Here is a 22,972-nt window from a genome sequence, read left to right as displayed (position 1 = left end):
TCTATCCAAGGGACCAGACACTGTTCTTACCTTAGAGGCTAAAAACAATTGTCCTGGAAATTTTAGCCAAGGGCCCAAAATATGTTTAACAAGGAACTGCCTCCATGGGTATTTTTTTAAGGCAGACTCATTCTTGCTAGGGTACCAGTTAAAAAGATTAGTGGACTGAACAAAAGTTGGAGTAAAAGGAACCAGGGACAAAGGTAACCAAGCCTTACCTCTGTACATTTCGAGTACATTGTGTGCTGCTTTTAACTTACATTAATGCAGCAATTCATGGAGAAATGGACACAAAAATAAGTCATGCTCAAGGAGTGCTCGGCTCTTCATTTTAACCTTTTACCTTTGTCAAAGTCTCATCGTCGAGGTGGTTCTTCTGGATCACATGTTGAAGTGCAAAGTAAATCTTTTCCTGAAGCTTCTGGACCTTCCTTGGCTCTATTAACCAGGCTCGATCTAAGTAAAAGGAATGCAAGTGCTAAATTCAAGAATGCACAGATGTGGAGCATGCTCATGGACAAACACAGTGTTCCATGCTGGCAAGCATTCACAGCAATCAAAATTCCCATGAGGAAGGACTGCATGAAAATTAAGACATGGTTTCAGAGGCAAAGTATCTTAATCCATTGAAGGATCACCTGAGAGTTTAATTAACAGATACAAAGTGTACAGGAACCCAACGTTGGCTTTGCAACTCTTTGTTTAAACCAGGATGTTAGAGATAAAGATGGGAGTAAAGATGAAACAAGGTCCAAACATTTTATTATTCTCTGTTGCTACAATCAGTGTTCCTCTAAATTCATACTGGCTAGGTGAAAAACGTGTCATATTATCCCAGTGTCTTAATACATAAATAATAAACATATTGATGAAAACAGTTCTTTGAAAATAATATAATTATTTAAAAATTAAAATAAAAGATATATCATTATTTACTAGGCTAACATTTTGAGACCAAATATTATATTCTGAATAAAAAGAAATGGTTTCTTTCAAAAGAATTTCTTTAATAATTCAAAAGAATTATGAGTTGTTGCAACATCTTGAAGTGCAAATTTCTCATTATTTAAAAATGTTCTCTTTTTAAACAACACAAACTAAAAGGTTATCTGGGAGAAGAACAGTTACAGACAGTTGTTTGGAAACCTATATGGCTTCTACTGAACTCAAAGCCCAAGTGTAGGAGGTCTTCCTTAAGATCTATAGTCTCACAAGGCACAGCTTCTGGAGACAAACACAGAAAGAGAAGTAGCAGACTCCAAGACAATCCCAAAACAATTAATACAGTATGTTTACAGCACCGTTAAACCTTCTGTTTTCCCATGCCACAAACTTGTTTCTGCCTCCCTCTCTCCCTCAATGCAGACCAATTATTTGGTATAGATTTTAGCTTTCAAACAGGAAATAAAATCTGTTTTATCACAGGGCATGAATATTCATGTACAAATTGAAAAATGCAGGAAAATCCCTTTCACTTTCAGAGCTCTTTTACCCACTCCCAGTCACTAAAATAAGCCATAGATATAATATGTTGACGATTTCAATGAGCACACATGCCCAGGTGTTGGAGCTGAATAGTACTTCATTGCAGAAGGAGCAGGATTCTGTCGTTTGTCTGTCTGTGGAGAGGGGTGTATGAAAAGTGTCCATCACCAAGTACTGTGAAAAGAGACAAAACCAAACCTCTAGCTACTTGACAGATGATCAGGAAAAGAAAATAATCTTTTTGCAAAGCTTAGAGAATCATGGTCCTGGAAGGTAAGTCAATGGATCCTGGGTTACCAGTGGCCATAGAAAGAGAATTAGCTGAAAGCACACACAGAATCTACACAAATAAGCACACAGTAATATTTAGACTTCACTGGTTAGGTGCCAAAATTTATACTATTGCAAAAACATGCCTTTCCAAAGCATTAAATCAAGGCCTATTGTGGCAGACTGGAGCTGTCTCCTAGAGACCAATCCTTAAAGATTTATCTTTCTGTCACAAGAATAAGCTTAAAAATATACTGAGGCTGTTGGAGGGTGAGTTTAATGACTTACCTGTCATAGAACATGCTGTATATAATACTGGAGTTCTTAAATTCATGACAAGAGCTAGGTAAAACTTTTACAATGGATATTAAGTTTGTTGCCCAAAATGTGGTTTCTACCACCTGAAAACCATCTGCAAATTTGGCTGGAATTCCCCATGTACCTCTAGTTATAGTCACAAAATTGCAGGAAAAACTCAATAGATCAGTGGCTACTCATATTATAAGAAGCATATAAGAAGAATAGAAGGATATAAGAAGGATATAAGAAGCACTGGTTCAGTACAGAAGTACTTTTCCTTTTGGGTTTTGAACTTGTGTATCTTTAAAAAGTGTACAGGCCACTAGGCTAGTGAAGAGTGTAGGAAAGAAGATGATGGAAAACTTATAAGATCTCCTTTTGCAAAAAGGAACATGGCCAGTCAGAATTTCAGGAGAGACTGGCACCCAGGGGGCAGCCAGATTAGGGTCTTATCACCTGGCTCTGGCATGTCTGCCGGTGGAGATGCCTCTGCAACCTTTACTGGACTCCTTCTACAATGTTCTAACCTTTGAAATCAGAAATCAAGTTGAAGAGTCACCTCCAAGAAGAGTGGTTAGGTCCACCCTACATCGGAAAATCTGGATTTGTGCTCTGAATCAGGTGGAAAATGGGCCTGACATTGGGCTTTGCAACCTTAGCAATTGTATGAATGTATGTTCTTAGGTCCCTTTACTCCTGGTGGGACCCCTCTGTTTCCTGTAAACTACATAAACACTGAGATCAAGGGCACAAGAATTACATTTCAGGATGGTGGCTTCTATAGAAAAGAAACCTGATTATGGTTACTTCCCATAGGGAATCTCTGTGTACCTGTATCAGTGGATGGAAGGACTGGCACACTACTTCAGTGAAGCAGTGCTTAATTTTTAAAATTTTCATGTACATTCCCAAGATGAAACAATTTATTGTGAAGAAACTAGAACATCTAGTGTGTAAGGAAATTATTTCCTTCTCTGTTGTTTACTGTTATCATTTTTGTAAGAAAATAAACAGCAAATTTCAATGTACATTCAATCTGTACTCATTTTTCCTTTCTTCCCACTCCCAAACTTAGCAGCCCTGCTGAAATGGGAATTATTTGCACAATCCAAATTTGCAGTCTTTTTATGGAAGAGAGATTGCTTTTACTCATGTACGTGATGCTGCAGCCCACTATTTCTTCCTTATTGCATCTTCTATGACTAGATGTGCACGTTTTTTTGTTGTTGTTGTTAAAGGAATGCGAGACTGTATGTGTCTTCTTGCTTGCAAATAGGAAAAAGCCAACTTGGATGTGAAATGGAGAACTATGGATTATTGAAATATTTAATCTCGTACCACTGCCTTCAACCCTTAAATTTTATTATAATGAAAAAACCTTTGGAATTACCTCTACTTACCTGTGCTACTTAGCAGAAACAGAAGCTGCTATTCAGGAGACATCCAGATCTGAAAGGCTGTATCAGAACTGATGTATATCAGGACTGAAATGCATTACTAGAGTTAATGGAGAAGCTTTTACAACACATGCTTGCAATACAGCTGGCTCAAAGCCAGTCCTGAGTTGCTATCTTTTTCAAGTACTTAGTACAGCTGCAAGAAGTAGAAATGAGCGTGGATACTCAGGCAACATGAACTGTTGGCAGATTGCAAGAGGTTTTGTTGCTTTGCAAACTAAAGAGATGTATGTAGAAGTGCAGAGCTGAATCAGAATGATGATGTCCATCTAATGCCTACCTGCAGCTAAGCACATTTAATAAATTACTTGATCCAAAATCCATTAAAATCAATGGGAAATTTGCCATTACTTAAATAGGGTTTGCCCAGGCCTAAGGCACAGGACATTCTGAGGTGCTAGACACTTTCTGTGACCCGATTTTGTTGAATAAGGCTATAACTTGTTCCCCTTTCCAAGATTACCTAGGAAAGAGACTCATGACTTCTTTTCAAATTGGCTAGAAATTATGTAACTAAATTCTCTTTCTCCTTACAGATGAGATGCCCGCATCTGATCCAAAGTACTTTGAAGTGATCTTCGAAATAATCTTATTGTATCTGCCTGTTCAGCTAACTCTTACTTTTCCTGTTCCTAACTGTAAGAAAATAAACAAGAGTAAGAAAACCTGCAGCTGTTACAAAAGAGAAATACAGATCGTACTTAAAAGGATCCCACCACCCTCTTCCTTCTTCCCTTGGCTTCATAATTTAAAGTCAGCTGGAAACACTGAAACCGTCTTCCGCAGCCTCTGTTAACATCTTATTGAAGAACTTCACAGACCAGACTCCAAACAAATTTCCATGTTGTCTTCAGCTTTGCACTGAGTCATCCTGCTGAACAGGCCACTAATGCTAACCACTGGTGAGCACTGACTGCACATCTCTGTCAAGCTCACAGCTTTCATCTTTTCAGACTGAGGGAGGGCTGATGGACAGGGACCCATCAGGACACTGCAAATACCCTGTCCCAAAGGAAGTTAGGGCATCTGGGGGACAATGCACAGGCAATTCTTACCCCTGTGCACAGTTGGGACACCTCTGAGGTGGAAATGGTGGCTGTTTGAACAGTCCTCTCTGGAACACCCTGGCCTGACACCATGAAGAGCCACTGACTCAACCATTTCACCCCTGAGCAGATGGTCACAAAAACTGCTTGAAGGGAAAATGAAAGGAGCAGAGTCTTTTCAGTAGGTGTCATTAATGACAAAAATGATCATGTTAACACCATCTGTGCTAGTCTAAGTCTGCCTAACATAATCTCCACCACAGATGTGCCAAAGGGCAAAGTGACCTAGAGGAAGTCTTTAGCAGAACAGGATGGAAAAATAATTCATGGTGGCATTTTTTGTAAAAGTGTTTCAAGAGGTTACTCTTAGTGGGAAACTGGGAGTCTACCTCCCCTGAGGCATGTTTAAAAATTCCACACTAAACTTCGAGCTTACCTACTAGATCCACCTTCTGAGTCAATTCAATCACAAAACCCTCTTTTCTGTGGTCATACAGCCAGCACTTACTGAATCTATGCTTGCCTGTGCAAAGGTATGATATATGTATATACGAAAAACAGCATGTTGCCCCTTTCATCTGGGTCTAAATTCAGACAGGACATTATACAGGTTTTTACTGGTCACTTTCTTATCCCCACAGAAAAAGCCCATCATAGTTAGGGACTCTATAACCTACTCAGGACTGTGAGGTCTGAGCTCCCTGAAAATGCTAGAAGGAACATGCACCTCCTTGAGTATCCTATTCCTTTGTAGATGGTCTGGAGAAACACCAGCCTGCACTGCTTGTCCACACAATGCTGCTCCATGTCTGTTACCCTCACACTTTGGATCTATTTCCAGGATGTGTAATAGCTGACAGTCTGCCAAAAAGAGAGTGAGGTATATTTGGGTAGTTCAGGTATTCTTCCATTGCTTAATACACTGCTTAATATCACTTAATATGGCTTAAACAGCTGTTTAAGTAGGTAGAAAGAGGTGGACAAGGACGAAAAAAAATCATTGTGCTGTTTGGAGTGAATAATCACCTGGTGATATCAGAACAGCAGATGAAAACAAGGCAATCTCCTCCTCAGTCAGCTGTAAGGAACACAAATTCTTTGCAAAGTCAAATGCTTCATTCACCAGATCATCAGAACCTGTAAACCACAGAGACAAAATCAATGCTATAAAATTATCAGCTTTCTAACCTGCCATGAAAAGTGGACTGTTTTGGTGTCAAAATAGTTGTGAGTGAATGTACTTCTAAAACAAGTGCGTTTCATCAGCTACCAGAATTCCACCTACCCCCAAAATAACATATTTTTAGTGAAAATGAAAATTTTTAGTGAAAGCCGGACTCTTTTCACTGGTGCCCAGTGACAGGACAAGGGGTAATGGGTGCAAGTTGGAACACAGGAAGTTCCACCTAAACATGAGAAAAAACTTCTTTACTGTAAGGGTGACAGAGCACTGGGACAGGCTGCCCAGGGAGGTTGTGGAGGCTCCTTCTCCAGAGGCATCTAAAACTTTCCTGGACACGGTCCTATGCCCCTGCTCTTGGTGTCCCTGCTCAAGCAGAGGGGTTGGACAAGATGATCACTAGAGGTCCCTTCCAACCCTTACCATTCTGTGATTCTGTGATCTATTGAAGGACAAAAAATTATCAAGAATTAGGGGCATGACTTGTACAGAAATTGCACAGAGATCTTAGAAGAGGGTTTTCTTTTCCCAATGTGGAAATAAAAGCTATTTCTAAACAGATATTAAAATTAAGAGGTATGAATAACCAGTCCTAAATAACTTTCATATATGTAGTTTTGTTAACAGTACAAATATTCATGAAAATTTGTGAAAACATCATAAAGACCAAAATAAATCAACTAATGCACATTTTAAAATGCTTCAAACTTGTAATGTTATATCTAGCCATATGCAAACAATAAAAAATATATATATATGATAAAAATAGGCATTTGGAGCAAATATCTCTCTTTGAGTTTGGTCCTGAATAAATTTCTGATAATGTATCAGTCTCATGGATGGGCTAAAGACATCCATTTAGCTATTAACATTTCAGATAGCGCTTTATTGTACTGAGAAATGAAGCAATTATTTCAATACATGAATCTGAATGAGCTTAAAAGTCTTAGCCAAACCAGTATTTTAGGTAAGTCCTTGTCTATATTTTATTATAGTTCATCATTTTAGTCCCCTCATTGCTGTGTCTAAAATTGCCATCTGCAGGACAAAATTTGTGGGAGTGGGTTGATATGTCAAGCATAACTGATCTGTGAGGATAAACTACTTGTCTCCTACCATAAATTCATGTTTTATCAAAACTTCAAATGACAGAGCAAGAAGTCTATCTGAAAAACCCTCATGCTGCTCTTCATTACAGAAAAACACCTATCACTGCTAGCAGCTAGTGGAGTACCTTTTTTTCCTTTTTCTGTTCCAGCCTAGAGATTTGGAGGTTTGAGGATTCAGTATTTACTGGAGATTTTCATTGTGAGTCACAGTTTTCAGAAAGCCAAATGTGTCACTATGTGGCTTAATGTAACCGGTTGAAGAGAAGAAGAATAACATACCCAAGGCTTTAAACATTTGCATCCCTCCATACTTTCCTTCAAACAGAACAGTATTGTTGAGTGGGTTGAAGGCACGGCACATTCTCACTAAAACCACTTCCAAGCAGCCTATTAGACATGAAAAAGAGCAAAGGTACCACACATTACTGCAGAACGTCAGAATACAGGAAATTTCAAGAAAATATTTGTGAAGATATCAGTCATTAGAAACATCAGCAGGGATAGACACTCTTCGAAGACATCTAGGTATGTCTCTGAACATAAGCAAAAATATTTCTGTCTGCTTTGAGTACAGAAGGAGGTAATTTCTGGTCAACCTTTAGATTGATTTTTTTTCCCTCATTGCAGCAAATTGGCAACCTGGACTTAATCTGTGTTTAGACTTGAGCAAATCTTTTCAATTTGAAATACTTTATCCTGAAAATTAGGCATTTATTGAAATTCCTTCTTAGTAATTAAACCTTTTTTTACACAAAAAAGCAGCTTCATTCAACTTGTATATAAATCCCAGCATCATTTGGTAGGAGGGGGAAAATATAAAGTGTTTTAGAGATAAAATAAAAGTTAAAGTACTGTGGAAAACACCCCTAAATTGGGTTTTGCTGTTGTTTCCCTTGTTTCTCCTTCAGGTTGGGGAATAACCAAAGCAACCTTTCTTTTTTTTCTCCATATCTTTCCCTATTATTTCCTAACTGCAAAAATATACATTTTGGGAAAATGAAGGGAAAAATATTAAACATCCCTTAACTAAATCCAAGTCTCCTGAAAGAGGAACTCTGAATCTGAGGATTCTTCTGCAGACATGATTTTTAGTGGAAAGTCCTGATTTTCTAATCCCTGCTCAGCATTAACAGCAAAACAGAAAATAAAACCTGACATATTTATACATGCTGAAGTGAAACAGAGTTGTCTGACAGTATAGTCAGATACATCTATGTCTTTTGCTGAAGATGCAGTTTTGTTAGCTTTACCAGCTAAATGAAGTTACTTGAGGTGCACTGGCACCTACAGAATTTTTGAAATTAGGAGAAGTTTTAAAAAAACAGTTCTCATGCTATGACTCATTTTTTCCAGGAGGCTGCCTGCCTGTTCCCAAGGTCTCTGTATCCCTTCCCTTTGTACCTGTGCCCACTGTCTTGAGTCCATCCCCACACTGAGCCACAGCCCTCTGTCCACAGAGTGCTGAATCACACTGGCTTTCAGCCTTAGTAAAGAGGTCTCTTTTGAAATAGGGAGCTCTTCTTATGCTTTAACGAGCTGCCTCACACATCATTCCATCTTTTATACATGGAGGGAGCAAGAAACTGAGATGGTAAATGCAGCTAATTACCAGTAGCAGTTCACTTGGTCATAAAATTTTGTTCTCTTGAGTTCGGTGGTGTTACTACATAGTCATGATAAATTTTGTCATGATTCTTCTAGAGGACAGAAATTACTGAGTCCCATCATAGGGAAGGAAACCCTTTTCCCCCTTGTCCTTATGCGCACATTTGCACACCCAGGCACACACAGAGAGCAAGGCTGGAGCACACCACTGTAATCTGCTCTCATTTATTCTGAAACCAACTGGCGCCAGCACGGATTTTCCCTCCAGTGCACTGTAGGCTCATTAAAAAGATTAGAGATGACCACAGAAGCAGGCCCTGGCAAGCTTGCATTTGTTTCACTAATAACAAGTGGGGATTGTACAGGGTGGCAGAAGACTGATTTGACCAGCTCACGCGCAGCGTCCTTCCACCACGTCAGGTTGCAGACTGCAGTTGCTGCAATGATTGTGTGTGTACATGTACTCAACAGCAACAACTGACTGTAGATGGAAGGGGATCTGAAGGCAATAACACGATTAATGTGGAAAAATACAGACGAGTTAATGTAGCTAATGAAACAGATTGAAATTAGGGCTCATTCAAAATTAAAATGGTTTGTAGAACAAGACAGCAGAGCACATTTCTAATGTGCTGGGTGCTAAACCAGTCCCGAGTTTCTGGTGTTTACCCACCTGACTTAAGGAGGAGAATTTGGTCATTCTGGCAGAGCTCCATGAAGCCTGTTATGCGCTTCGCAAACTCCACCACATACTGGATAGCGTGGGTGATCTGAATGGCACACTGCTGCCACAGAGCTTCTCTGGTCTTCCAGAAGCACACATGGAAATGCAAAGCAGTGAGCAAGTGGGTTCATCAGTGTATTAAGTTCTTCAGGTGGCCTTATAGAAAGGTACACTCCTCAGACTCCACCCATCATCCCCAGGCACAGTTAGCAGCATCTCTGCTTTTCAAGGTACCTGACCCTTTTCATTAGAAGGCTGTTTTCACAAGCTGATTGCCTCAGTGATCTGACCTCTAGCATTGCCTCTCCAAAGGGGGAGAATGCATTGCCCAATATTAAAATGTGATTCTAATGTTGGCTTTTGTGCAAGATAGACAAACAGTGGCACAGACAATGTAAGCATCCCAGAGTACTGTTAGGGAAGAAGTGGCACAGTGCTGTTAAGTTATTGAACAGAATATTTTTGCTAGTTTGAAACTTAAAATAATATATAATTAAAGTATCATTGCAATCTGAACACTGATTGCATCAAAATTTTGTCTTCTTCATAATCATTTTCCTTGCACACACAAGCATACAAATGTAAACTTATGGTCTTGGTTTGCATGCCACAGCTCTGCAAGCTATGGTGTATTTTTATTATTGCTAGTACTGCATAGACCTTCAGCTTTCAAAGAACAAGCTGGAGTGTCTTTTGTGTCTTGTGTGATCAGCTAATATGCAAAATGAAATATGATTGAAGAATCATTGCTAGTGATGCCAGCACAAGAGGCACAAAAGTTTCTGTTGACTGGACTATGTCTGAAGAAGTGCCAGTGGGAAATAGTCTGAACTTGACCTGAGAATCTCAGAGGCAGAATAAAAATATAGTGAAATGAGACAATTTTTCCACCCAGTTTTGAACAACTTCTATTTAAGTTTGTCATTATCTATAACAGACAGAGATTTGTTATTCACATGAAAAGGGGATGTGTTTTCAAAATGATAAGGAAACATAGCTAGGTATTCTTATTTTCTTAAAACCCTTACAATAGAAGATCCAGTCCTGATCACATTAAAGTCAGCTGAATTTCTGCATGAAGTTTAGACCTGTGATAACCAGCAAAGCACGGAAAGCTGGATTCCACAACCATGCCTGAACTATGACATCAGCAAACACCCCAACATGCTGGAAAGCTGCTGCTTCTTTTTACGAGGTGTCACTCCTTTGCTTTCTGTAAACAGCTCCTCAAAGATATTTAAAAGCCTATTTTGACCTTTATGAAACTCAGCAGCATATCCTTGCCAAATAAATTACACTGCTAAAACTTTCAAACCACAGGGAGCAGAAGAAAAAGCATATTACAGAATTGTACCTTGCTCTGGTAAACTTTAATTTCTTCATATGTGTGAGTCTGCCACGCTAGCTGGTGTAGTTCCTCCATCGTATATTGGCATGTCTCCAAATGCGATTTAATGATATTCTGTGCAATTCGATCTGCAGAGGAGAATAAAAAATAGCTTGCATGAAACAGTGAAGAGTGATTTGCAATAGAAAAATGTTAAAAACAATAAAGTTGTTGGAAAATGCAGATTTTTTAAAAAAAATTTCTTTCCAATGCTACCTTTCTCACCATTATATTTCTGTAGATGACTGATGCAAAATGTTTCAATATTCAACCCAAAGCCAAAGGATTCTTGATAAATAGTGGATCTGCACATGAAAATAACAATGAATCTTGTGAAACTATTCCGACTCTTTCCTTCTGAATGTGATTTTTTTTTTCCCTCCCATGTTTAAACAGATGTCTTTTGGAGACCTTGGTTACTTGATTACTTCTGTCTGCCCCAAACCTGTGTAGCTGCCCAGCTCTGGCTGCTTAATCCTGACATGGGCATTTGCATTATCTTGGGGTGATTCATATCAGAGAAACAGGAAACAGGTCTCCTTTATTCTCAAGTTAGTTTTCAGCTGGATCAATTTACGATTTAGCTCCATGAACTCAAACATGGAGAGTGGTGCTAGCAAGGGGTGAAAGCTAGAACTGTTGTCCTGGGTTTTAGAATGAGAGATGGTGGGATAGATCTCACATACAGGATTAAACTACCTTAAAGTTATTCTGAAATTACAGCCTTAGAAACTACTCTGTAACATGGAATGCAGGATGCAAGGGGAAAAGGAAGCATTCAGTGCTGGCCAGAGATCCCACTGAACCTCAGAGTAAACTTCTCACAGAAGCATTTTAAAGCTGTTCTTTGCCCTTTAAGCCTCTTGAGTGGATTAAAAAGATTTCACAAAAACTTCCAACATGAATTCATTAGCACTGGAAGTCGAACCGTCTTGATAAAACACGCTGTAGAAATGTGGTGTTTTCTTATTTTGCAGCTTTGAGATGTATATGTCTAATGAAGGTCAGTGCTTCAGCCTGAAGACTGCTTAAGCTGAATGCCTTTTAAACAATGGAACAAAGTTGAAGTCGCAGAACTGAACTGAAACCTTTGTGACAGAACTGGTATTTCACAAAAAACATGTTTGTTAAAAGCAAAAGGACATTGACAATGCATTAGCCAAACCTGAGCATGGGAAATAGAAAGAACTAGGCATGTCACCATTTATTCGTTAGCATCCTCAACGCTTTGCAGACAGTGTGTGGATCTGGTGGTTGGAGTCCCAAAATAAGACTGTTTGGCCAAAAGTTGACTGAATTTAAAAACATCAGCAAGAAGGAAGGCTGAAAAATGAATGTAAACATGTATATGCTCCCTGCAGTTACTGATATAGGACTGTTATTTAAAGGAGAGATGCCTGTGCTACTTTCACTGTTAATAAGATAGGCACTGAAGAAAACACAAAAGAGTTCCAGGTTTTTGTAGGAACAATAAAACCTGCTGAATTCAATCTTTACAGGTATCCCTTTAAAGGTTGACACTACCTTTAGGTTTCCTGATGGAAGAATTGCATCAGGCATACAGATAACTGAAAGTGTATATTAATGAGTACAGGGATCTATCCATTGTTCTTTTGTGAAAAGTTGGATGCAAGTCTTAACCATGGTGGTAAGCTGTTGCATTTTATAGTAAAAAGCTTACAGATAAAGGGGCATGTTGAAATAAAGGGATGATGAATTTAAACAGATTTTTTTAAAGGATCAACAAAGGTTTATTTGTATTTCTTTAACCAAGAAAAGCAAGTAAACGCCACCTTTTTTAGACAGGTCAAATTTCAGATATTTACCCCCATATTCTTCTATTTAAAGTATTTAAAGCACAGTTTTAACAATATCATCTTTCTGGAAACATCCTTAGCCACAGTAAACCTGACTGCAGAAATTAAGCTCAAGCTATAGGTTTTGTCAATTATGCTCCTGGAAGGACCTAACCAGACAGAACTGAGGTATGGTCAGAGGAACATTTAGGCCTTGTGTCTAAAACACCACTTAAAGAAGTATGATTTCAACTTGTATTACACTTCTGCAGCCTTAATGGTGAAGGATTATGCTCTCTTGTACTTCCTAGCCCAGCTTTCCTAGTCTCACCATTTGTTACAAAAGCTGTAAATATTCACATTCTTGACATACAGAAAATGCTTACAATAAATACCTTGAATACTTTAATATTACTACATAGAGAGATTCTAAATGAGATAAGGTGACCTCATGCCAACAATCTGAAAATAAGACCTTTTCATTTCTCTACATCAGAATATATTTGATGAGCAGTTCTACATTACTGCAGAGATCCTTAGCCCCACCCCTTTTCCTACCATTTATGTCTTTACCCTAGGACTGAAGACCTGACAAGCTCTTCAGGGTTTTGTAAGGGTGGAATCCTGTGTTTTGCCACCATATATCTTTTCCTTATGTACTTATGCTCATGTTGAGTTGACATTAAAACACATTGAGATGTGCGAAGGCCTAGGGCAACTGTAGCAAGCAGCAGCTCCAAATGCTGACATCCAAAGACGAATCAGGTGCAAAACAGACTTGAAACTCCTGTGCCGCAGGCTAGGCAAGGCTGAGTGTGTGATGGAAAGGGTACACTGGGTCTCAGGGGAGGAGGGGACTGCTCATTCAATATAAGCAGCAGAGGAGGCTGCTTGCTTACACTCAAAGCTGGAGTCCATGGAAGAAGCTTTATGCAAATATAGCAGACACTGTGTGTGCAGAACTGAAATGATGCAAAAAGTAAAAGAAGTATAAGCTTGTCTTGGCTTCTCAGATGGTTCAGCAAGAGAAGATCCAATGCAGGAAGAGCAAAGAATATCACTCTCAAAGGGTTTCAAAGACCATAGCCCTTTTTTCTGTCATTTTAGCACCTTTGAAGCTAATGAAGGTGGAATCCGTACATGTCTTGGCAAATCCTGTATAGAAAGAAGTTCCTAAACTGCTGGGAGTAATGTACTGACCTCTAATGTAAACCTGTCCTGTCACATGGCACAGGTACTGTGCTCTGCCCAAAATATGATACATTTCTGTGATACCTGCAGCTCTGAATCATTGCTGGCAACTGAGTTCAACAGATGATTCTTTTAGTAGAACTAGAAAGAAAGGGATAATGAGGAAAGAAAGCAAACAGCTTCATACAGTAGAAGGACAGCTACTTCCTTGATTCAGAGGCTATGGCGTCAACCCTATCGAAGTACTCTGCTGGGGTGATGCTTAACAGTTACATCCCTCAGGTTCTCCAGGCTAGAAGAGTCCACTACAGTTACTCCACACATCAAGTCTTGACTTTTGCTCATTTTGTTTTCAAAAATCTTGAGCCAGAGGTTTCAAGTGTCCCCTTTCACTGGGAAGTTGCATAGACACAGCTAGGAATCTCTTTGGGTGGGTTGCAAGGATTTTGAAAGACAACTTCATTTTTCTGACCTCAGTCTGCTTGAAATATTGTCAGCCTCCACTTTACATAGGTTACATCAGGTTTGCAAGGTCTGCTTTATGAAAAGAAAAACAAAAGAGATGATGCTGACTACTCAGGTGTAAGAACCGAAGTCTGCAACATTTTATTTTACAGGCACCAACTGCTGCAAATACTGGGTGAAAATTAATAATTCCAACAAAAAGAATTACTGATCCTGCATGATAGTGCACCAGCAGCATTACAACAACTACAGCTGTAAACTGCAAGATTTTTAAAGCTTATCTGCTGCAGTATGTAAACACAATTGTAGACTAGGTGCTTCACTCCTCCTCTTTTGTCTATATAGTGGGTTTTTTATATTAGGGCTATATCTCCTACCATGCATTAGGATTGCTTGATGCTACATGATACCACAGGGAATGTGAAAGCCACAGCATAACCTAGCAGATTGACCCTTTCTGGGAAACCTGTCCTGCAGAAAGTAACATGTTGCTAGTGTCTGAACTCTAGCACACACTGTGACATGGAAGCATTTACACTAGATACCTTGATTCTAAATGTGAAGCTTTCTTAGTATTGGTACCTTTAAATTTTTCATGGAAAGCAGATACTTTTTGTATAAATGCTGTTTTTTCTAGAAAAATGTCTAGAAAAAAGTATTTGCTTCCAGAGAAATAAACAAGAAACAATATCAATCAAGCAGTTAGTAGGTGTAACCAATGTGAGGTCTTGAAAAATCAGAAATACTCAAGATACATCCTGGAATGACCACTTATATTTCATTTCTTCCTGCATATATCTGATGGTTTTCTATGGCCCACTATGCTAGCTGTGAGTTCTCATCCATTCTTAGGGGTGACAAGGAAACCTACATATTGTTGGTTGGGGCAGCTGGAGAGCAGAAACCTCAGAGGCTGGGCTGGCCTCTATGCCCCACAGCAGTGGGAATTCTGCCCTTAGCAGCTCAGGCACGGCTGGTGGGGCCCTGAAAGGTGCCACCTGGATGGGGAGATAAATTAATCGGGATTTTGCAATGCAGCAGCATTAAAAAAAAGTCAAATGTATCGTAGGACACATCCAGAAGCAGCTGAAAATTGTACATCAGGAAGCTCAAGGATTATCTGTCAAAAAGATTTGTTACTCAGAGAAAAATTGTGGGTTTCTTGAATAAAACACTCTGTGCATGTTTGTAATTTTATGGTCTGAAACTTGCAACTTGTCAGACAAGTTGGCCTCAATGCCTGTGACTATACAGAGCAATAAAAATGTAACAAAAAGATATGCATGTACTGTGGGTGAAACAAAGGCCCTACAATGTGCAATGGAGCAAGGCAGCAGAATAAATAAACATCCACAGAGTGTGCTCCTGGGCTTGTGGCTCAGTGGTTACAAATTAGACTGTTGATGCCAGTCCCTGAAAGAGATCATGTGCAAGTATTGATGCAAACTGTCCTGAAGCATAACGAGGGATCTCAGTGGTGCTAACAGATTTAAATGAAGCTATCAGGGAAGCTATCAGCATCTGAAGTGTGAAATGTGGGATATAGAACATAGACAAGATAGGAATGAGGAGGACCATGAGACAACAATCCTGTTTGAGCAAAAGAAATGGCTTTTAAATTTGGCCTGGCCTACCTAAAACTATAGAGAAAACTAAAAGACTTGATTCTGTGAGGATGGCCCAGTGAACAGTGAAGTGAGCTATACTACAATTACCACAACAAACCCATCCTGGTTTCTTACAGATGTGTCAAATATTGCTTGCCATTCCCTCTCTGACCTCCAATTCCCCATGTTTGACTGGGTAAGAGGCACCATGAACGTGTACAAAGGGCTGGTCTGCTCAGGTTAATTGGCCAGCAGCCACCACCTTTTGGGGTGAACATGGGCCTGGGTCGCGGCTTGTGCCTTCCCCGTAGGTTCTCTGTCTCCTTCACCTGCTGAATAGCATCTTTTTCAAAGCTGGTGGGAACCCAAGTGTCTGAGAGCTCTGGTTCTTTTCACTGAAGCTGACAGTAGCTAAAGAAATATTGGATGGTCCTGGAAGAAGGGCTATGCAGACAGCAAGATTGCAAAAGCCCTATTCCATCAACAAAACAGGTCAAAAGCACATCTTGCAAGGGCAGTGCAACAGTGCATAAGCTATACACCTCTGCATAAACTTGAGACTACAGCTCACAATTTCCAGAACAACAAATGACCTTTTCTGTTTCCGGTTTTTGCTACTCTACTATCTTTACTATGCTGGGTTCTTCTTTTTTTTTTTTGCTTTCTTTTTTTTCCCTTCTTTTTTTTTCCCCCACTGTAATTTCTAATTTTAGATTTCAGTAGACACCTCACAAAAGTCACCCTCCAAAGGTTATGACAGCTCAAACATGTATTACACCAGTAAGTTAGGAGCCACTTAAATCCTAAGTACGTACAGAAAACTGAACATTGCAACCTAGATAATATAAATCATCATAGCACAGACCTGCAGGGGTCTCTCATCAGCCAATGAATCAGTGCTGCTTTTTTCAGATGTTTCTTTGTAATATTCAGAGTTCTAAAACTAGAGTATTGAGGAAAAACTCCAACTTGGGGTCAAGAACAATGCTGGTGGGAATGGGTGTAATAACTCCATGGACTACACACAACAGACACCAGCTGTGAATCTGGCCTGCTAAGTGGAAGTTATCCACAGTACTCAGCAGTGTCTGTTTCCTACACGCTCTTTAGTTCTTTCATTTTTCTCTCTTTTCTCAGGAGAGACTGTAGTTTTTCTCAGCATTCCCTTCTCTTGCACTGGGAACTGAAGAACTTTGAAGTGTGACTCCTAAAACACTGATAATAATTCTCAATTAAAATGAATAATTAATTTTTAATTTGCCACTTACCCTTAGGAAACAGTTGAGTAGCTAAGAGCTCACCTCAGCTTATATCGTAAGTTGAGCTCTCACAGGGAACCACATTAAATTAATGCTGCAATAACACCACAGCTTTGGCTGGCTGCTGTAAGCATGCATATCAGTTCATACAACTATCAAAACTTCAGCTAGACATTCTAAATAAAATCTCTGTTCTAGGACCCAAAATAATACCAAACTAGTGTCAGATCAACACTCTTCTGTGGCCGAATTCAAAGGCATTATGACTGCAAAATGAGAAGTTTTGCAAACTGGTTTCATTAAACAGATTACTTCAATAAATTCATAAACAGTAGTAGAGGCAGTGATGCAGGGAATAAATCAAAAGTATGTCTTATAGTTGATCTCAGACACAAATAATGGGTCCCAATTTTTTTAAGTGAACTGGCTGAAAAGTCTGAACTTTTTCACAGAAAAGCTGGAAAACTTTTTCCTAAAAGTGCTTGCAAAAAGCTCATCCCATTTTTCATCTGTCCCTGGCATTCTCAATATCATAATGCACAAAAGAGTTGCCTTTCAAAAACTGTTATAGATAGACTAGCAAGTTTCATAGCCCCCATTTGTTTAATACATTTGTAACACTACACAATATGCAGCCAAGGAAGATGATACGAAACATTGAAACACTTATACGGTACTAGAAGTGCTTGAATTTGGTTCAGGAATAACCCTCCCTTGTGTTCAAGTTATTGAATGCTTACAGTCAGGAACAGATTGCACATTGAGGCAATGTTATGTGTCTGAATTCTCTATTTCCTCTCTCTCCCTTCAAAATAAATCCGTGTTTCATCTGACTTTCAAAAAAATGCTAATAAATTACAAGAAATGACAATACAATTGAATGAGGTTGTAATCTAGAGGAAACTAGAGAATGGACCCAGAAATGTATTAAATCCTAAAGGATCTTTATAAATGTTTAAAGGTCTCCACTTAATAATGCTTTTCCTGGGTCTCAGCCAATTTAGTAGAAAATGTATATTTTGTAATAATTAGAAATCATTTAGCTGGCAGCAAAAGCACTAACCAAGGCAATAGCTAGAGCTTATGGGACATGGACTCTACAGGCACCATAAAATTATCACAAATTTATTGAGATGAACGGCTTCCTAACTTTTTCCAGCTTATACAAGGAGATATTAAAATTGAGGCTCTTCTTAAACAAGAATGTGGTTTCATTTATTACAGGTAAGCAGACATTGCTTGGAGTGGACATTTTTCACTATGAAACCTAGAAATACGCATGGAACAATTGGGATATTAAGGATTTTAAACCAGGATTGGAAGAGTTTGCCCTGTCACAGTCTGCAAAAGACTGAGAGGTTATACATACATTTTGGCACTCCTTTCACTGTCACAGACCTACATTTAGCTTTTTATAAAGCTTTTAAGCAATCTAAATATAGAAATGCTTTAAAAAATAATGACAAAACATCCTATGATGGTTCTATTTTCCTGTAGTGTGGCAACTGAGTTGGATCAAAGTGGCATCAGCGTATAGTGTCAGAAAGTGAAACAATTTGGCTATCATAAGCAATGCCAGAGATTTCACTGACCAAGAGAAAAAATGCCCATATAGTAAAAAATGAACACAAGACAGTGCTCCATGCCTTAATATCTTGCTTTAAATATTCCAATTTACATATGACTTTCATCCCTGCAAAACTACTGCACTATAAAAGCTGTATTCTGATAATCAGTTTCAGTATTTGTCTGAGCCCTGTGTCTTGTTGCATTGCATTTTTCCACTAAACAGTCCAACTTTTTCTCGTATCTTTTCACTCTTATATTGTTGTTGTTCTGTGAAATAAAGTATCAAAACTGTATGGACTGAAGAATTACATCATTACCCATTGAGCCGGGAACAACCTCACAAACTACATAACAAGCAGAATTACATTATTCTCAAAATAAGGTAGTAAGTAGTGAAAAGCATAAAGTGAGTGATGAAATCTGACAGACAGAAGTTGCGCAGTGTGAAAAAGCAAACTATGGCCTCAGGAAGTCAAGCTTAGGATGTTGCAGGTGTACTGGGAAAAAAAATTCTAAAACTGAGCTTCTGTTGGCTTCCTTGTGTCCAATGATTAAAGAATTATCAAATTGTGTTGTCCAGGATGACAAAGAAATACAGTATGGACGCCCGAGTAAGCTCTCAGAAAGCAAAAGGTAAGCATGTTTATCAGTGGTGCTGGCTGCCCAGAAACAACATATAGAAACCTTAAGGACAGGGAGCATTGACATCGAGATAAAGGGGTTGCTCAGATGAGGAAGTAAACAATGTATCACTACTAATTCAAACCACACCAGTTTTTGCAGACAGTGTGCCACTTCCATATACTACACTGATTCCTAAATCATCACTGCCTTGCCCTCTTGATTCTCATCTGCAGAGAATCCCTGCAAGACATCATTCTTCACATATCCCAGGCTCTCCAGGGCCTGGCGCCTGTTCTGGCCTTCTCTTTTTGAGGGTTTCTTGGAGAAAACCAGTTACCATTTCTTCTGCTATTGACGTTGCTGCTCTGAGGCATACCATAGGGAGTCAGCCTGTTCCTACGACTGACAGCAACAGCAGGCCTCAGTACTTGTTATACCATTAGCTTTACATTGATCTCTTTGTGTGATTTATAATCTTACAATATTCACAGCACAGTGCTATTCCTGAGAAGATTGTCATGATATATGGTAATATATGGGATGTATGAGATGGTATTTTGCATATTTTGACTGCTACAAATGGTTGCTTTCTAACTGCTTTTTGGATTCTCAATAAAATGAACATATTTTGTAAAGTTTGGTTATGCAATAAAATATTCAGATCTTTTGTGAAAAGGAGGAATTTTATATACTTGCTTTAATGGATTAGAAATGTACCCACTTTAAAGACCTATATTATCATGCTTTAGAGACATAAGCTATAGATAAGGTAGTTTTTAATACCATTTAATGCATCTTTTTAATTCATTTATAAAACAGTCTGGAAAATAAGTAAAACAGCAGAAGATCACAAAATGTCCTCCATCCTCAATCTCAGTTAAAAGATGTCACTGATTTTATGAATTGCTTAATCCAGCTGCTTATATCATTCAAAGAGTCATAACCACAATTAAGATGGGACCTCGTTTTCTTGGGTGCTGCATAGAAACACAGCCAGTAAAAAATTTTTGTTTCTTGAAAACATGCATCATATGCCAGAAGTAATTAAAGTCTACATCTCTGTAAACAGAGCTCTTGATTGTATTCCTGCTTGCAACATTTATTCCCAAAATAAACAAAAAGGCAATATTTAAAATGTCATTTTCTGCGGCATCTATAGTACATGGTCTGGAGTGTGACCATACCCTAGCCAGGAATGCTGCCAATGGCCATCTTCCGTAAAATTATTGTAACTAGTTGGTCTGCATTTGATATATTAATTGACTTAACTGAAAAATAAGGCAAATTGCTTTCAGAAGTAGCCAAAAAGCTTTATAATTCGTAGGAAATCTCAGCATGAGGTATACTTTTAGGCTAGCTACTGCATTTTCAAATAGTTTTAAATTAATTGCTTTACTGTATAAATTGGAACTAGGGTTAGTAAAAAGACACAGTGCATTGTGCTTATTGAACTGCTATAATTTGTGTTAAGCATAGTCAAACATGACTGCCAGAACCAACATACGACTGATCTACTTGCAGTTACTGTGAGGCAGTGGATGCTCAGTGATTTGAAAATGACAGGGTAAAAAAAAATGGTGCTTAAATATAGTACCTTCTAGAAAACAGTCTTTATTTTCTAAAACTACATCAAGAGTTATAACACAGACTCTGCCCTCCCTAAGTCTTCTTAAATCAGTAAGTGTTAAAATATGCACTTAGTAAAAGATAACAACATAATCAGTTATTTATGAATATTTGGATCATTTAAACTACTGGGTTGGGCAACATAAACTTGGTAAAGCCTTTATGTAAATCTGTAATTAGGCTGGTTTTGATTTAAATTTGCTAATAGAGATTACTAATTTAGAGGTGGGAAAAGGTAGAACTAGAAAATTTTACAAACTTCCAAAAATATTACATTTTCCCCCAACATTTCTGCCAAATTATTTGTTGATTTTATTGGTTAAATTTATTTCTAAATACATGTTTTAAAAAACCTAGAATGTACAAGTATAAAAAGCCACCCTTCACTTCAGCATCATTTCAGCTAGAATGCTTGAGCATCATAATGCTCTAATTTATTCCTTCATTTTTCTGTCCATTTTTTAAGTTGAATTGTTTTCTAAGTGAGCAATGCTGTGAAATTAGTTTTAAATCTTGCCAGTCTCTGTTCTCTTCTTGACTGTATGAAAAGGGGAAAAATTAACTAGTTAAAAAAATAGCAGAATGTTTAAGTTTTGTCACATGAACTGAGTACAGAACTGAAATATTAATTTATTCTTGTTGTCACCTTTAAGTAGGAAAGATGTAGTGCTCTAAGAGTATCTGTGCAGAAATGCACATGCTGCACATTTTTAATTGCTCACTAGATGGCAACATTGCTCTGCTGTGATACAGCTGTAAGGCTGCAGACACCTGCCCTGCAAAATTGGACTATCACCTTGGCAGGAGTGATATTAAACTATGGCTTAGAAAAAGACATGAAGAAACATTACACAGGACTACAGTCACAAAACCATCATTTCTGCTTCACTGTGTGGTGGACAGTGGCCTTGTAAAGGGAACATCAACACAGATGTTGTTAATGTCACCTCAGGTATGGGTGTTAGAGTTCATTGTATTTTGAGTGTGCTGGTCCTCTACAGCGCCCCTTCAAGTAACGTCTAACTGACCAATACATGTAAGCTGTCAGTTATGCTTGACTTGGCACAGGTAATGGATTCTAGAGATACAGAGAAGGGAGTTAAAGAATAATAATAGAAAATGCTTGTCATATTGGAGAAGTGCTTTTGCAATCTTCAACAGGAAGGCACAGCACACTTCTTAAGACATCAGGCTGATGCTGGTATGTATAGTGCGTATGCAACATACAGTGCTGTGGACATCCATAAAAACTAGAAGCATGGAGAAATAAACTAAATTCTTCTAAAGTTAATGGGAAGGTTTCTACTGAAAGGAGAAAGGTGTGAGGCTGGCTTTCAAATATACCCTCAGCAGAGGGGATGGGAATGTTTCCAGGTGAAGGCCTCCTCTTAGGATGGGATAGTGAATGAACTAAATGCTAAGCTCCTACTTGTATGATATTGCAGCAATGGAAATTTAATAACTTTACAGTATGTAAAGTTGTTCGCTGTAGGTCCTGAGATGAATGTATGAACCCAGTTAAATTAAGGCTTACATATGCAAAGGGTGCCATTTTCAGTTACCAAGGGGGCTTTTCTTTTACATACCCATCCTGAGCCAGTCTTTAAAACATGTTGAAGCTTTTGCTTTACTGTAATTTTCCACTCAACGTGTCAGGGTCAAAAGAGGTCAGCATTATGGTGGATTTGGTGAGTAGGGCAGGTGATATCTCCTCCAGTTCTTACCACAGGGCTGCCCTAGTAAGCTATTGCCCACCTTAAGATACACACAGCAAAGCAGGGTCAGAGGGGCTGAGGAAAGGAAGATTAAGCCAGAGCCTACCAACCTTACTTACTATTTGACTTTAATTTTGGTAGAAATGTAAGCTCTCCAAGCCATTGAGTATCTTCAAAGAGTGTTTTGAAGAAATGTCAAGTAAATATACCTAAACCCCACTTTTTTCTGTAATTATAGAGGCTGGGCTATGTGACCTCCTGTACACTCTAGAGGTGCATTATTGACTAGCTAAACACACACAGCTATAGGGCTTTCTTTAATTTGACCTGGATTGAACCCTTAACCAGTCTGTTTTCTCCACAACATTGTTCACTAATAATTTTTTCTCATCTTTAAGAAATCATAGGCTGGTAATCTCAACTGCAGTCAAGGCAGGGAAACCTTTCCATTAACTTCTACAGACCAAATCTGAGCCACTTATTTTGTGAGGAAAATGCAATGCTCTGCTCAGTGACAGATAATATTATGCACATATATTTAAAAAAGATGGTCTTTA

At 38.6% G+C, this 22,972-nt stretch overlaps 1 protein-coding gene across 1 annotated transcript in view; it reads right to left on the bottom strand.

Moving 5' to 3' along the window:
• The window catches only part of RORB (RAR related orphan receptor B), a 146,228-nt gene that overhangs the window by 10,110 nt on the left and 113,146 nt on the right, over positions 1–22,972 (bottom strand). The window contains exons 5-9 of the mRNA XM_075078909.1: positions 10,531–10,652; positions 9,126–9,258; positions 7,127–7,234; positions 5,585–5,695; positions 344–456 (exon numbers count right to left, since the gene is read on the bottom strand). Of these exons, the coding sequence (XP_074935010.1) occupies positions 344–456; positions 5,585–5,695; positions 7,127–7,234; positions 9,126–9,258; positions 10,531–10,652 (587 nt within the window). The remainder of the gene's footprint in view (positions 1–343; positions 457–5,584; positions 5,696–7,126; positions 7,235–9,125; positions 9,259–10,530; positions 10,653–22,972) is intronic.

The sequence above is a fragment of the Phalacrocorax aristotelis genome, chromosome Z (assembly GCF_949628215.1).
Source record: "Phalacrocorax aristotelis chromosome Z, bGulAri2.1, whole genome shotgun sequence".
NCBI classification, from domain to species: domain Eukaryota; kingdom Metazoa; phylum Chordata; class Aves; order Suliformes; family Phalacrocoracidae; genus Phalacrocorax; species Phalacrocorax aristotelis.
Note: the sequence above shows the minus strand (reverse complement) of the source record. Positions and strands in the feature narration are given on the sequence as shown.